This window comes from Lytechinus variegatus, chromosome 5 (genome assembly GCF_018143015.1).
Source record: "Lytechinus variegatus isolate NC3 chromosome 5, Lvar_3.0, whole genome shotgun sequence".
NCBI classification, from domain to species: domain Eukaryota; kingdom Metazoa; phylum Echinodermata; class Echinoidea; order Temnopleuroida; family Toxopneustidae; genus Lytechinus; species Lytechinus variegatus.
The window spans coordinates 16,723,568-16,737,477 of NC_054744.1; the positions used below are offsets into that span (position 1 = coordinate 16,723,568).

General features: G+C 37.1%; 1 protein-coding gene across 2 annotated transcripts; it reads right to left on the bottom strand.

Annotated features, from left to right (window-relative positions):
• Positions 1-3,947: 3,947 nt before the first annotated feature.
• Positions 3,948-13,834, bottom strand: LOC121415582. 2 transcript variants are annotated; one of them, XM_041608848.1, is made up of 7 exons: positions 13,503-13,834; positions 12,615-12,755; positions 11,701-11,867; positions 9,736-9,896; positions 7,035-7,191; positions 4,561-5,597; positions 3,948-4,527 (listed from the first exon to the last, which is right to left on the bottom strand). In XM_041608848.1, exons 1-7 carry the CDS (start codon positions 13,587-13,589, stop codon positions 4,196-4,198), a joined length of 2,082 nt encoding a protein of 693 aa, XP_041464782.1. In that variant the 5' UTR covers positions 13,590-13,834; the 3' UTR covers positions 3,948-4,195. The 2 variants fall into 2 exon arrangements, with proteins under 2 accessions (XP_041464782.1, XP_041464781.1); XM_041608847.1 differs by having other exon boundaries at positions 3,948-5,597.
• Between the last annotated feature and the right edge of the window lie 76 nt (positions 13,835-13,910).

Consider the following 13,910-nt stretch of genomic DNA (forward strand, 5'->3'; position numbering starts at 1 on the left):
TAAGGCGCATCAGCTAGAGCGCTGCATGCTTGCATTTTGATTGGCAAGTTATATAAATGTTTCAAAATTGTTTATACAACAAACTACTTAAAATCCCCTTTTCATGACAGTTTATCAAAAAGTATAGCTCGCGACTTGCGCTCGCATCAATGGTTAAAAATATATAAAGTGATGCATCCTATTCATAATCACAAAATAGAAATGTCCAGTTTTTATGCCATGATATCATCAGATATAGGCATAAATAAATATGATATCAATTTAATAATTAAATTGTCCCTGTTTCATCTCGCGCTTAGCAAGATGAATAGGAAGATAGTCATCATTTTCATATGATGGCATGTCGTAAGGATGTCCCGGTCCTATGTCAAAACTCAAAGTAATAATAATAACAGCTCTTTTTTAAGTGCGATCCATATCCACCTCACAATTATTTTTCTACATCGTGCTAGAAATATAAAGCTGAAATTGACTATTTTTTTCAGATCGGACTATCAAAGTTTCATGATTTTCATGATTAAAGTTGTATTTAGAATGCCTAGATGCTAGGTTTAAATATGAAACACGCTCGCGCATGTTTATTCAGATAACCAACTTGTTCTCTACTTTAAATCATTATCCAGTTTCAGATCACAATATCAAAAATTTTCTGCTCGCGCTTTATGCTCTTATTATTAATGAAGGAAGACCCCATATTACTCATCCTTTTGATGATTTACCAAACATGAACAGAGTGGCCCACTTTTAGGTCTAAATCTCGATTTTTTTTCTGCTCGCGCTTCGCGCTGGCATCAATCGTTAAATTACATAGCTATCCTGTTCACGATTACAAAAACTGATTGAAAATTTCCATTCTTTCTTTAAAAAAGTTAAAAATGTTAAGCTCGCGCTTCGCGCTCGCAATTTTTGATTGTTGAAATATGTGACGCCTTCATGGCTAAGTACAAGCAGTCCTTAACAGGTACCAGTTTAAAACGTATAATTTTTTTTGCTGGCGATTTGCGCTCGCATTATTAATACTCATATTTTTTAGGATTTACAAATCATGAATAGAGTGTCTCGTTCAGTAAATATTATAGGACTAAATCTAGAAATTTTCCGCTCGCGCTTCGCGCTTGCTTTAATTATTTATTCATATACCTATTCTGCTTTAGTTAAAAAAAAAAAAAAAAACGAATTTCCTTTCTTTGGGTGAAAATTTCAAAAAGATTCAGCTCGCGCTTCGCGCTCGCATTATTTGATTGTTAAATGCTACTTTAACAGGTATCTTTTTCATCAGTTCATTTCTCCTCGCGCTTTGCGTTCGTAGTAATTATTGAGTTGCATACATGTCTTTTTCAGGATAACAAACATTGCCCAGAATCAGTTCAAAATTTAGAAAAAAATACATAAAATTTCCTTAAAAATTACCTCGCGCTTCGCGCTCGCATCATATAAATGAGGATTATGATATTATGTATTAATTTATAAGAATAAAGCCAAGAAGTGACTAATGAGGACTACCCCTTCAAAGAAACAAACAAAAATTATCTTCGAGCTGCCGATCGGCCGGGGAAAATATGGCTGAAACAAATTTCCGCCCCCCCCCCCCTTCTATTGGCGAAGGCTGGAACCGCCCCTGTGTCCCCCTACCTTTTGGTATTTATGTATTCATGGATTTTTTCGAGAACACATTAAAAAGTGGTCTTTATTTTTTTTATGTGATTATAAGATAATTATTAGTTAGCCTGGCCGGGAGGGAGTGGGCGCCATTTTTCGAAAAGTACACATGGGCGCCAAACATCAGGTCAAATTTGCTCCCCCTCCCTCCCCTTGAAATCCTGGAACTGCGCCTGGGTTCTATAACAATAAGCCAATTAGGGGCAATCACCCCCTGACAACTACTTCAAGGAAAATATTATCCCCATATTTTTTTACCGCCGGGGACTGTTACCCCCCCCCCCGAAATTTACTCTCCAGACAATTACCCCAGATTATGAAAATAATGATTGTGAAAATGCCTTAACGTGACGACATGGCGTGGTACTTTATCTTACCATGTCTTAATTAATCATTGGCGGCCGAAGGCAAAACATTTAGGGGGATCCACCTGAAATTTTGGGATGGACAAAGGTAAAAAATTGACAATCAAATCAACCAAAATTTTAGGAGGGACCATCAAAATATTTTGACAAGGAAAAAAAAGAAGGTTATCAACCAAAATTAGGGGGGGGGGACAAAAATATCTTAGGGTGGTCTACCTCAATTTAGGGGGGGGGGGCGTAGAAAAGAAATTGACGACCAAAAAAGGTTCTCAACTAAAAATTTAGGGGGGACCGTCCTCCCACCTCAAGTTTAGGGGGAAAGCCTCCCCCCCCCCCGCTTCCGCCGCCTAAGTAATTAATAAGCTTATTATTTCGACATAGCGATGTATTCTATCTTGTCAAGTCGATATGTCCACATGGCGAGATATGAAGTGTACAAGTCCCGGCAAGAATCCCGACATATCGCCATGTTGACATGTAACATATTCCTGTTTCTGTTTCTGTTTGTGGTAACTCCCGTAGGAACTCGGCAGGACAGCAGTTTTTGCTGGTAAACGCCAAGCTGGTATATAACCAATTACCAATGAAACATTTTACGTCTAGATTAATCAGTCATAGTGGCTGACGTAATAGACGACAGATATCACTCTTGGGCCTTTTTATCAAAGTGGAGACAATGGCAGAGTTGGGATTCGAACTCACAACCTTGCGATGATGAGTCCAATGCTCTAACCACTGAACCACACGACCCGTGTGGCAAGATACAATCGACTTGGCAAGTCGACTTGGCAGGATAACGTATCTCGCCATGCGGACATAATAAGCTTATTTAGTCGACATGGCGAGATAAAGTATCTCGCCATGTCGTCAAGTCGATGGCATTTTAGAGGCTCCGTATGGCGTCTAGAGGGCATATTTCCGGGGGGGGGGGGGTATACAGTCCCCGACGATAAAAATATGGAGATAATATTTTCCTTGAAGTAGATGTCAGGGGGCGATTGTCCTGTGGGTCATCGTTATAGAACCCCATGGACTCGTATCAATGACCTTTTGACCTCTTGATGACATGGATTTCACTATATTGTCCTGATCATAATTTTACACACACCGCGGACTATCGGACCCGCGGTCTATCGGGCCCGCGGTCTATCGGACCCGCGGTCTATCGGACCCGCGGTCTATCGGACCCGCGGTCTAACGGACCCGCGGTCTATCGGACCCGCGGTCTATCGGGCTGTAACCAAACAATATACTGCATGGGTTATATTTAGATTACTGCCCCAGGGGAATGGGTACTTAGAAGAAAACCACAAATCCCTGATAATAAAGTACATGGCCTATGGGAAAGTTGTCCTTGCCCCTTGTCATAATTTACTTACCCAGTTGCCAATTTGAAATCTACATAGTATTAGTGATCTCAATTTTAAAGCAGCTATAACTTTCTTATTGCTTGTCCAATTTCTTTCAAACTTTCACCATTCTGTTTAATTTATTTTTCTCCTTCCCAACACAACATTTTATGGCCAAGGCTGGATTCCCCTTTAATCCAGGCATGTCGAACATAATATGTGTCACAACCATTATGCAAGCTTGTATTTCTCAGCAGCAAGCCAAGTTAAAAGGAGCTACAAACTATTTACATGTACATCTCTATAAAATTGCAAAATTATACATTCATACTTCTGCAATAGATAAAATTATACTACTAGAATGTAACACTTTGATAGAAATATTTTTATCCATAGTTGAAAGACAAAACAATTTATTAAAAAAAAAAACACTTTAAAATTAGACAAAAAAGTCATTCAATTAAACATAAATGTTTCTCCACTTCATTATGGATAATGCAGGATCCATCGCTTTTATTCATTGATTCAGTATTCTGTTGTTCTCTCAATGAACACAGTCCCATTCATTTTTTTCCTTTCACTTGCAAGATATAAAAAATTAAATAGAAAATAGAATGTACAAATTTGCATAACAATTGAATTGCCTACCGGTTTCAAACGCTTCTCTCTTGCACCTTCACTTGGATCATAAACTGTAATATTTTCAATTCTGATCAATGGACATTTCAATATTTTCTCTTTTCGTACCTCCATTCCCCCTTTCCTACCCACCCTTCTCCTTTTCATCATTATTCTCATAAGCCACATTTAGACATCATTCCCTCATTGTGGGGGCCCTGCATTATTATAATTGTGAGTCTGATTGCCAATCACAAGATTGTTTACTGGTCCAGTGATATTTAAGATCAAACTTTGTGGTTTGCCATTACTATCATCCTGAGCTGGAAAATCCAGGTTCATTTCAAGAGATGTATCCTTTCCCTCTCCATTCGTGGGTCTCCTTGTTTCTTCTTCAGCCGACCCCCTCCATCCTGTACCATCACCTCCAGAATTAGCACCTCCCCCAACCTTCTCCTCCTGTTTATCTGGGAGAAGTCTCTGATGTTCATCAGTTTCTTCCCTTACTCTACTGTCAACATCTTCTCCCCTATCAGCTGGCCCATCCAAACTGTCTTTGGCATGCCCAGAACCCAAGTGCAATGGCACACTTTCATTTCCTTCACTGCTTCTAAGTGTTCTGGGATTTTCACTCATCCCAGATCCGAAGCTACCGTTCTTTGAAGAATCTTCTTCTTTGTTTTCTTTCGTAAGGTGCAACTTTTTTGCATTAGCCGAAGCAATCAAGTTTTCTTGCGTGGCCTCTCCATGTTGGTAATTGCTATCATGATGAGACAGAAGACATTCAAGTTCTTCTCTCTTGGCATCATTTTCCTTAAACCCTAGATTCATGTCGTTTCTCTGGGCTCCATCTAAATCTGAGCTCACCGTCTGGAGGTTATCCTCATCAAGACCAATGACATTGCTTGATGTGCATTGCAAAGTTGCAGACTGTAGTGTCTGTTTTTCATCAGGTTCTGCCTCGCGACTATTCCCTTCTTCTTCTCTCCCCCCACCCACATTCTTTGGAGCAACATCAGATTCTAAACTAAATATTGGTGACCCACCATCACTCGGCTCAAGACCATTAAGAATATCTTGCTCTAATCTCCTTGAACTTGAGTGATGATCGCATGTGCCAGACACACTAAGACCTTCAGACATTTCAAGTGGAGGTTTTCCATAATCCCTGCAATGTGAGTTCAAAAATGGGAAGAAATCACTTGAACTGTTCCCATTTTCCTTCAGGTTACCTACAACTTTACGGTCAGAGTCGGTCTCGTTCACATAAGGCAAAGAAATCTCTGAATTACCACGGGTAGGCTGCTCTTTCCTCTGTGAAACAGATGAACCTTTGGGGTAATTTATTTCATTTGCACTGTGGAAGGCCTCCAAGACTGTTTTTTCACAATCTTTATCATCTTCAACATTCTCTCCAGATCCACCTCTTAGAGTTTGCTCTTGAGTTTGACATTGACCAGCTGTCACAAGTGGAACTGTGACTACTTCCATTGCTTCAACTCCTGTATGATTATTAGCAACTATCACAATCCCTCCAATACTACCACTATCTGACAACTCGTGAACTTCTCTGCCATGTGTCTCATCTGGATATGAATGAGTCTCTCTACAAGGAATGAAAGAATTGATTAATATTAAAGAATTGGATGATGAAAGATCTCACTACAAACAAAGCAACAAAGAAAATGCCTTTTTTAAACAGCTTTCATAAATTATAAATATCACTATTTTCTAAAACTAAAAATAACATACAAGTCAGGATGTCTAGCATACTCTACAGGGATAAAAAAAATGAAATGAGAAAACAATTTACAGTGCATGTAAGATAAGGATCCGCAATGAATGATTGCAATCCCCCAAACAGCGAATGAATTATTTTTTGTTTATAACACACTTGTAAAATCTTTGATGACTGTACCATCATTAGTTGAGGTGTTCTCAAGAACTTATACTAGGACAATAAAATAAACAATTCCTCTGGAAATTAGAAAAAGGCCATCTATTTTTCTCTTCAGATGTCTAATTACAATCTCACTTCCCTTAAATAGTCTTTCAATTGCATGTACTGGCTTATGTGAGTCAATCATGATACATTGTGTGCAAACAGTTTTCTCATAGGTACTCTCACATGCATAGAAACTATAAATATGGTGGCTCAGAGGTAGAGCGCGCCTCACCCTGGCATAGTCATAGCAAGGACTTGAAAAATGGCCTTCTTGTCAGGCACATTTGGAGAAGGCTAATTGTAACAAATTATAATAATAATAATCCGCTTTTATATAGCGCTTAATCCATCGGAACGACGTTTCTAAGCGCTTTACAGATATATTATTACCCCGGTCATCGGATTCAATCAGTCATTCCCGCACACAATGTGTGCACATCCTCCACTCCCTGGGGAGTATTCCAGTCAGTCGCCTGTGAGGCGCACACAATACTGGTCAAGCTACAATGACTTTCACATCCGACCGGGTACCCATTTAGCACCTGGGTCGAGAGTGGCAAAGTGTGGATTAACGCCTTGCCAAAGGACGCCAGACCGCGGTGGGATTCGAACACACGACCCTCTGTTTACAAGGCGAGAGTCAGAACCACTACACCACGGCTCCTCCAAATTATGCAGTGCCTGCTTGAAAATCAGCCAATAGTGGCTACCATGGGTAAATAAGAGTTTACTACTCAAAGAGGTTGTACACACCAAGAAAGGGAAATTATTTCTTCAGGGCTAAAATCCAACATGGAATTTGGAGCATCACCCTTGAATTAATGAGAGGTATTTTTAGTCTTTGTTCTGCATTTTTTTTTCTTGTTTCTTTGATTTTGTACTCTAATCGTGCAATAATTCTGGAAAAATATTGTAATTTACTTGATTTTTTTTCAATAAAAACAGAATTATGAAAAAATAACAGTTTATATTACTACTATCCAGGTGAAAATGCATCTGTTTTGATATTACATACATTTACGATTTATTCAGTTTCATCATATTTCCAGATTCAGCATTTTTTTAATGAACATCAAAATAAATTTTATATATACTTACACATCTCTCAATACAGTTTCCGAGGGAGGTTTTCGATCATTTCTGCAATGTTTACAGCATACATAGACTGGTATCACACTGCCGCCAATAAGGACAACAGCCAGAAGAATGATGATAATAATGACGACTCTCATAGACACACCTCTAGCTACGTGATCTAATATAGGAAAGAAGACCAACATCATTTTTTTTTGCTGAAAAGGATCAAGAGAGGTCTTGCCATAGACAATTCCAGACTGAAAACATACATGTCAACAACAGGGGAATCCAACCTTGGTCATAAAATGTTATATAACAACAGAGGAGTGGAAACATACATGTAAGTAAAACAGAATGGCGACAGTTTTTAAAGAAATCAGACAAGCAATAAGAAATTTACAACCTGAGTTACATAGCTTAAGATCCCTAAAACTATGTTAATTTCATATCGGGAGAACTGGTAGCTTGGAAAACTACCCCACAGGCTATGTACTGTACTTAATTTTCCTTAGAGTACCTATTCTCCTGCAGGGCAGTAATCAAAATAAAAACACCGGGAGCATATATATTTTACAACTTTTAAAATTCATTACATCAAAATTATTTGTTCGATATTGTTCAAACATTCTATCTACTTGACTGAATTTTCTTTTTTTCTCTAAAAACAATTAAGTTTTGATCTTTATTTGGGTTTGACTCCTTTTCAATCTGCACACAACATCGATAGAGACAAATTATAATCTGCTGCAAGTTTTGGTGACATTCTTAACTTGAATTTGTTCCACTCATGCATATAAATCAGCTTGGGGCATCTTGAAGACGAATTAAATGTACTTCCAATTTGTGTGAGACCTGAAACTTCATAAGTTCACCCTGAAGTTCACATTCCCTTACTAATTCTTTTTTTAAAGTACACACCTAGTTACTAAGAATTCATACAGCATTTCCATTTTATACTTGAATGTCGAATGAAAGAGCAATGTTGAGTAAATGCCTTGCTTACGGCTATGGGTGCCATGGCCAGGAACTGAACCCCAGACTTTCAAATGTCTATATTTAATAGGCACCTAAGACTACTCGGCCACAGCATCTCCACATTCCTTTATTATTGCTGCAAAACCTGGAGGTAGCATCCCCCTCCACTTTTCAATTTCATGCAAATGCTTTTTCAGATCTGCATTCATATGTGGAATCAATGGTGAGCTGGAAGGATCAGTTTTTAACATTGGCAACATACATTTTAATAAAAACTGTTAAAGATGTAAATGCGTGAAATACAAGTACACTTGGAACTGGTACCAGGAATAACTGAGAATGAAATATATTCATTTGATATCAACCATCATGCACATGAGAAAAGGGAGGGTATCAACTTCTGTTATCAGAGCTGCAATATTTTCAATGCAGATATGCTACCACTTCTTGACCATTTTTTTCAATTATCAAATAAAGAAACCCAGATTTAAAAAAAAAAACTTGGCCTTCACAAAGAAAAATGTATAAAAGAAAGAAGTAAAACTTATAGAGAGAAAAAAACAAAAACAAATTGTTCATAAAATATTTAAAGAGAGTTCCCCATGCAGTCTGAACATTGAAAATAAATGATCAGTTATTATCTCACACTAACAGAGAAGACAATATTCCAGTGGATTTTCAGAGCATATGTTGTGCTTTTTTTTAAAAGTATATGACATGTGTATATTATATTATCACACTATTACATATACACAATTATTAAACACAATTATAAAGGAGTAGACTTCTCTGTGAATGCAAGCAATCATGTCCAAAAGGGAAATTAATTGTTGAAATCAACTATATTTTTAAAACTATCCTCTGCAGTGCGGCCATGTCATTCCTAAATATGGGGCATTTAATTTCAAAATCAAATACTCTCTCAGAAATCACCATATATCTATGAAAACGTATCATCAATCATGTATTGAAAGTGAAGATTGACAATACATGTACTTCATCAAAATTATTGACTTCCATTTACTGTTTACATGTATTATGACACATTCCACATATCTTGCCCATAGTCTACCTTTATTTAAAAAAATGCAGGTTCTATATGTACCTATATATGAACAAATATCATTAGATACAGCTATTTTTATGTCTAATTTATCTAATAATTGGCTTCTAATGATTTATAACTAATCTTTACTATGAACTTTTCTATTTATAGTCCTAATATCAGGAATGCTAAAAACATTCACCTTCCTCTTAAATGCACATCAATAATAATAGCACAAAAGTCCATTTTCTTTAATGGTCCAATGCTTTGGAACAATCTCCATTTTATTTTAAAAATAGTAAGACTGAAAAACAATAAAAAAAACATCTGTATAAAAGACACCTCCTATTTACCTGACCAGATTGTTTCAGAATTTACATACCAAATGTTTCCTTTATATCTTCTTTCTTTGTTCTTTCCCTCCTTTATTTTGTACTATACAATGTTGTCCTTTGTGTTATTTTATCTTTGTTTACTTGTACTGTAAGAGGTCATTTTTAATACGCCATAATTTGTGCTTTTCATGATCCCCACTATACTTACATGTATTGAACACTGTATTGTTGCTTTTTAAAGTGGAAATAAATTGAATTGAATTTATCTGGGGTGGACTTAGCATTTCGATATTTGTATGAAGGTTTTGTCCCTTAACTCGTTCAAAAGCACACAGTTGAGGGGCTTCATCACAAAATGATCTCATACCTGGATACAGAGGTAGTGATGACATCCAAGATGTGACGGTAGCTACGGTCGTTACCTGCTGATTTTCAAGCCAAACTCTGCAGGCTGGGATCGTTCCGGGATTGCTCAGCTTCTCACACTTCTGATTACAAAGATCTGGGTTTTGTGGATCCTTATAAAACCTAGAGAAAGAACAAACATTTGTTTGGGTTATTTTCAATAAATAAAACCCAAACTAAAATTAATAGACTGATCTTCAAATTCTTCTTGTTAAGCCTGTTCCTTTCAGTTTTTTTCTCCCTGCACAATGGACCCATTGCGGAAAGAGTTTCAATCAAACACACCTCAAACTATCAATCACAACTCGAATTTCAGCTTAAAAAAAAAACACATTTAGGATTGTGTATGATCTGAGTTTGATGGGGCGAAAAGGCTTTCCTTGCTTTCCTGAAAACACAAGTATACCAGTATAACAGTATAACACTCTTTTTCCAAGTTCAAAACAAGTTGCATGCCTTGCCTGCACTACAGATTCATAACAAAGCAGTGTTGATTTTGAAAACTTAATTTTCACAAAAGGAGAATAAAAAGTTAGACACCCATTCATTTAATGATAAAGTTCTTTGACCCCCAAATGGCCTTTTGTTTGACCTTGACTATGAAACTAGCTATTCATTTCATATTTACAAACAAATCATTGAAGTTTCATTAAATTTGATTTAAAAGTATTTTTTTAAATAATGAAGAAAAAAACATGTAACAATTCTTATACAAGTTAATTGATCTGAAATGAGCTTTACCCAGTAACCTGTTATTATATTCATCTAAACTAATTTGTAATCCCTATTCATCACATCCAAGTTCGACATAATACAGACTTATAAATTCAATATTATCTTGAAAGTTCACACTCTTGACATTTGGTTAGGTTTTTCCTATAGTTGATATCAGTTTGACATCCTCCTCCTCCTCGTCTTCATCCTTGCCCATCATAAGCATTATCATCATAATACAAATAGGCAAAGGTAGGCCTACACTCATATCTGAAGTGTGTCTTAATTATTGCCATTTTCATACAACCTTTTCCTTCCATACCACACATATCCTGAATTCCTCCTACTTTCTTTCTTTTATTATTCTATTTCATCTTGCTTCTTCTCCTTCTCCACATCATCATCACCACCATAATGTCATCAACCACTATTATCCTAATCACCACTATCATCACCACCATCGGCATCATCATCACTGTCATCGTCATCTTTGTCTTTCCCTTTTCTTTCTTTTATCTTCTTCTTCAAACTTCTCATTCTTCTTATCTCTTTTCTTTGTTCTCTTCTTCCTCTTCACTTCATCCTTATTCCTCTTTTTCTAATCCGTCTCACTTTCCTTTTCCTTTACCATCTTTCTTTCCATATTTCTTCTTCTTTTTCTCCTCTCTCTGCTTCTCTTCCACCACCTCCTCCACCCCCCTCCTCCCACTCATCTTTCTCCATCATCATTATCACCACCACCACCACCACCATCATCATCATCATAATACCAATCTCATTATTCAAGTAGGTAGGCAAAGGTATATTCATTGTGAAGTGTACCTTCTTGTATGTGAACAATTGTCATAGCAATTATTTCCTTCCACGGAAACACTTGTGTAAATTCAAATAGCAAACCTATTATTCAGGGAGGGGGGAGGGAGAACTATTATTCCATCCCCCAACTTGAAACTTAGCATGATGCCATGTATTTACGCCCATGCATGGAATGAAATGAACAAATTACCGGTAATAAATTTAAGTTTCCTCATTCTGCCATACCACTCATATCTACTGATACTCCCCAAATTAAACAACCAATGTTCTAAATACATATGCACAGAGTTCAAGGTCGATCCATCAAACTATTTAATCAAGGTACATCTCATCATGTGGACAAAACAGGAAAGGCGAGCCACGTGGTGTAGGAGGGAAAACAGAAACCTTTCCTTACCCAGGAAGGCACTCTCCACACACACGATCAGTAGAGAAGCTGCATTCTTGATCAATCACAGTGTTTTCACACAATCTGCAAGCTACACAGTCATAGTGATTGTAGGAGTAGTGATCCGCAGGACAGGGGACACAGACAGCATCACCATTCTCTCCATCTCCACAATACTGGCAAATAAAATGAAAATGAGGGGGGTGGGGGAGAATTTAATTCAAGAACAATATAAAAATTAAAACAAGCACTAAATTTCTCCCCTCTTTACTTCAAAAAGATAAGGCAAACCAAGCCACTAAAAGTGTCGATATGTAATCGTTCCTTTCTCCTCTCCTTTCCAAACACCTAGTTCCTTTGAATTTGAAAATAGATATATATTATTATGAACTTGAAAGATCTATGTAATTGTCTGATTGGTCTATCAGATTATCACCACTAACATTAGCAAAGTTTGATTTTTTTTAGCTCTAATTGTTCTTGAGTTATTATATGGGGGGGGGGGGTATAATCACCTCTGTAACCTTTGGGCCTGTGAATTAAAAATCTATCAGATTATGATGATGGACACAAGATTGAAGTTGGTCTAAAAACAAGACATGTGACTTCTGACCCATCATGACCCCATATCTACTTAGATCATTTAATTCCTCTACAATTTTGAAGTTGATCCTCAAACAGTTCTTTAATTGGTGATCATGAAAATCTAACGACTACTGTAACATTTGACCTTTGACTAGCAACCACCCAAAACGAATCAGATCATCATAGATCACTCCTACATACTGAGAGCTACAAGAACAACATGAAGAAACAACAGAGAGAAAGACAGACAACCGGACTGACAACCTGAAAACACAATACCTCCTAGCTGCAACCACCTACATGCAGTTGGTATAATGCATTTAAAAACAGTAATTTACCTTATTATGTCCAAATCCAGGTTCACACTGCACACACATCTTACATAGGCCATCTCTATCTAGGAAGAATCGAAGACCTTCACAATCATCAAAGCAATCCGGAGGTTGAGGATCTGACGATTGTCCATCATTACATGGGGTCTATATAATCCAATCCAAATTAAAATCATGCAATAATCTTCGTCATATTAAATCTTCTGGATTAACAGAAAGGGAGCCTTTTAATCAAAGGACAAGTTCACCCCAACAAAAAGTTGATTTGAATAAAAACAAAAATCCAACAAGCATAACACTGAAAATTTCATCAAAATCGGATGTAAAATAAGTTTCGCTTAATTTCATAAAACAGTAATATACACATCCTGGCTGCTATCCGGTAAGTAGTTTTTGAAATATTTACTTCTGACGTCATGGCTCGGGGTACTATTCCCGGGTTGTGACGTCAGATGCCGGGATTCATGACTTTCTGCCAATTTAATGACAATGGTTTGAACTATCTTTGGTCACATGACAGGGTTCAGACCAATCATCTGTCTAGATTATGATTATGATGGATATAATCCAAATTATGCAGAACTGTGAAGTTGTATAAAGGAGAGTCCAAACTTGGTAAAATGATTTGTGTGAAATGTAGACTAGGGGGCCTATTAATATAACTAGTTTTAAAAATCTATTGAATGCAAGTTACAACATTTCCCAACTTTTTCAAATTACCAGTAGATCTAGAAGTTATACTATAGATCTACATTGTATTTCTAAGATTTTATTCAAACTTTCACCAAGGCAATTATGGATATCTTGTAGTCTTTTTCTTACTAGATTTGGATTTTGGACTGGATTCTCCAGTTCTCCTAAGTAATCCTATTCCTAAGTAAAAATATACTGTACCAAACTGCCGGATGTAAGCTGCAACTGCAGGATTATAATTAAAAACACTGCCGACACAGTCATTTGCAGAAGCAACTTAGTCTTCATGATCCCTGGTGTTGAAATTGTTCAAACTCAACTTCACAATAATCACATTCATATGATCCAAGATCGCAAGATCATTGGCGTAGTGGTCGTGGGTCCTATCAACTGATCAAGGCCATTATCATCTTCGCATGATTATTTCCCTAGTCTAGACAGGCTTAGCATGCAGCATGAATCAACTCTGGCCCTGGGAGTGGGGCCTCGTATATGTTCAGCCATGTCTATCTACTCCACAGACGCAGTCCGTACTCAGTCATGTCAGTAGAGTTAGGCCTTTACTAGGCTAATCATACTAATGTCGATTTTGCCAAATAAACGGCAAAG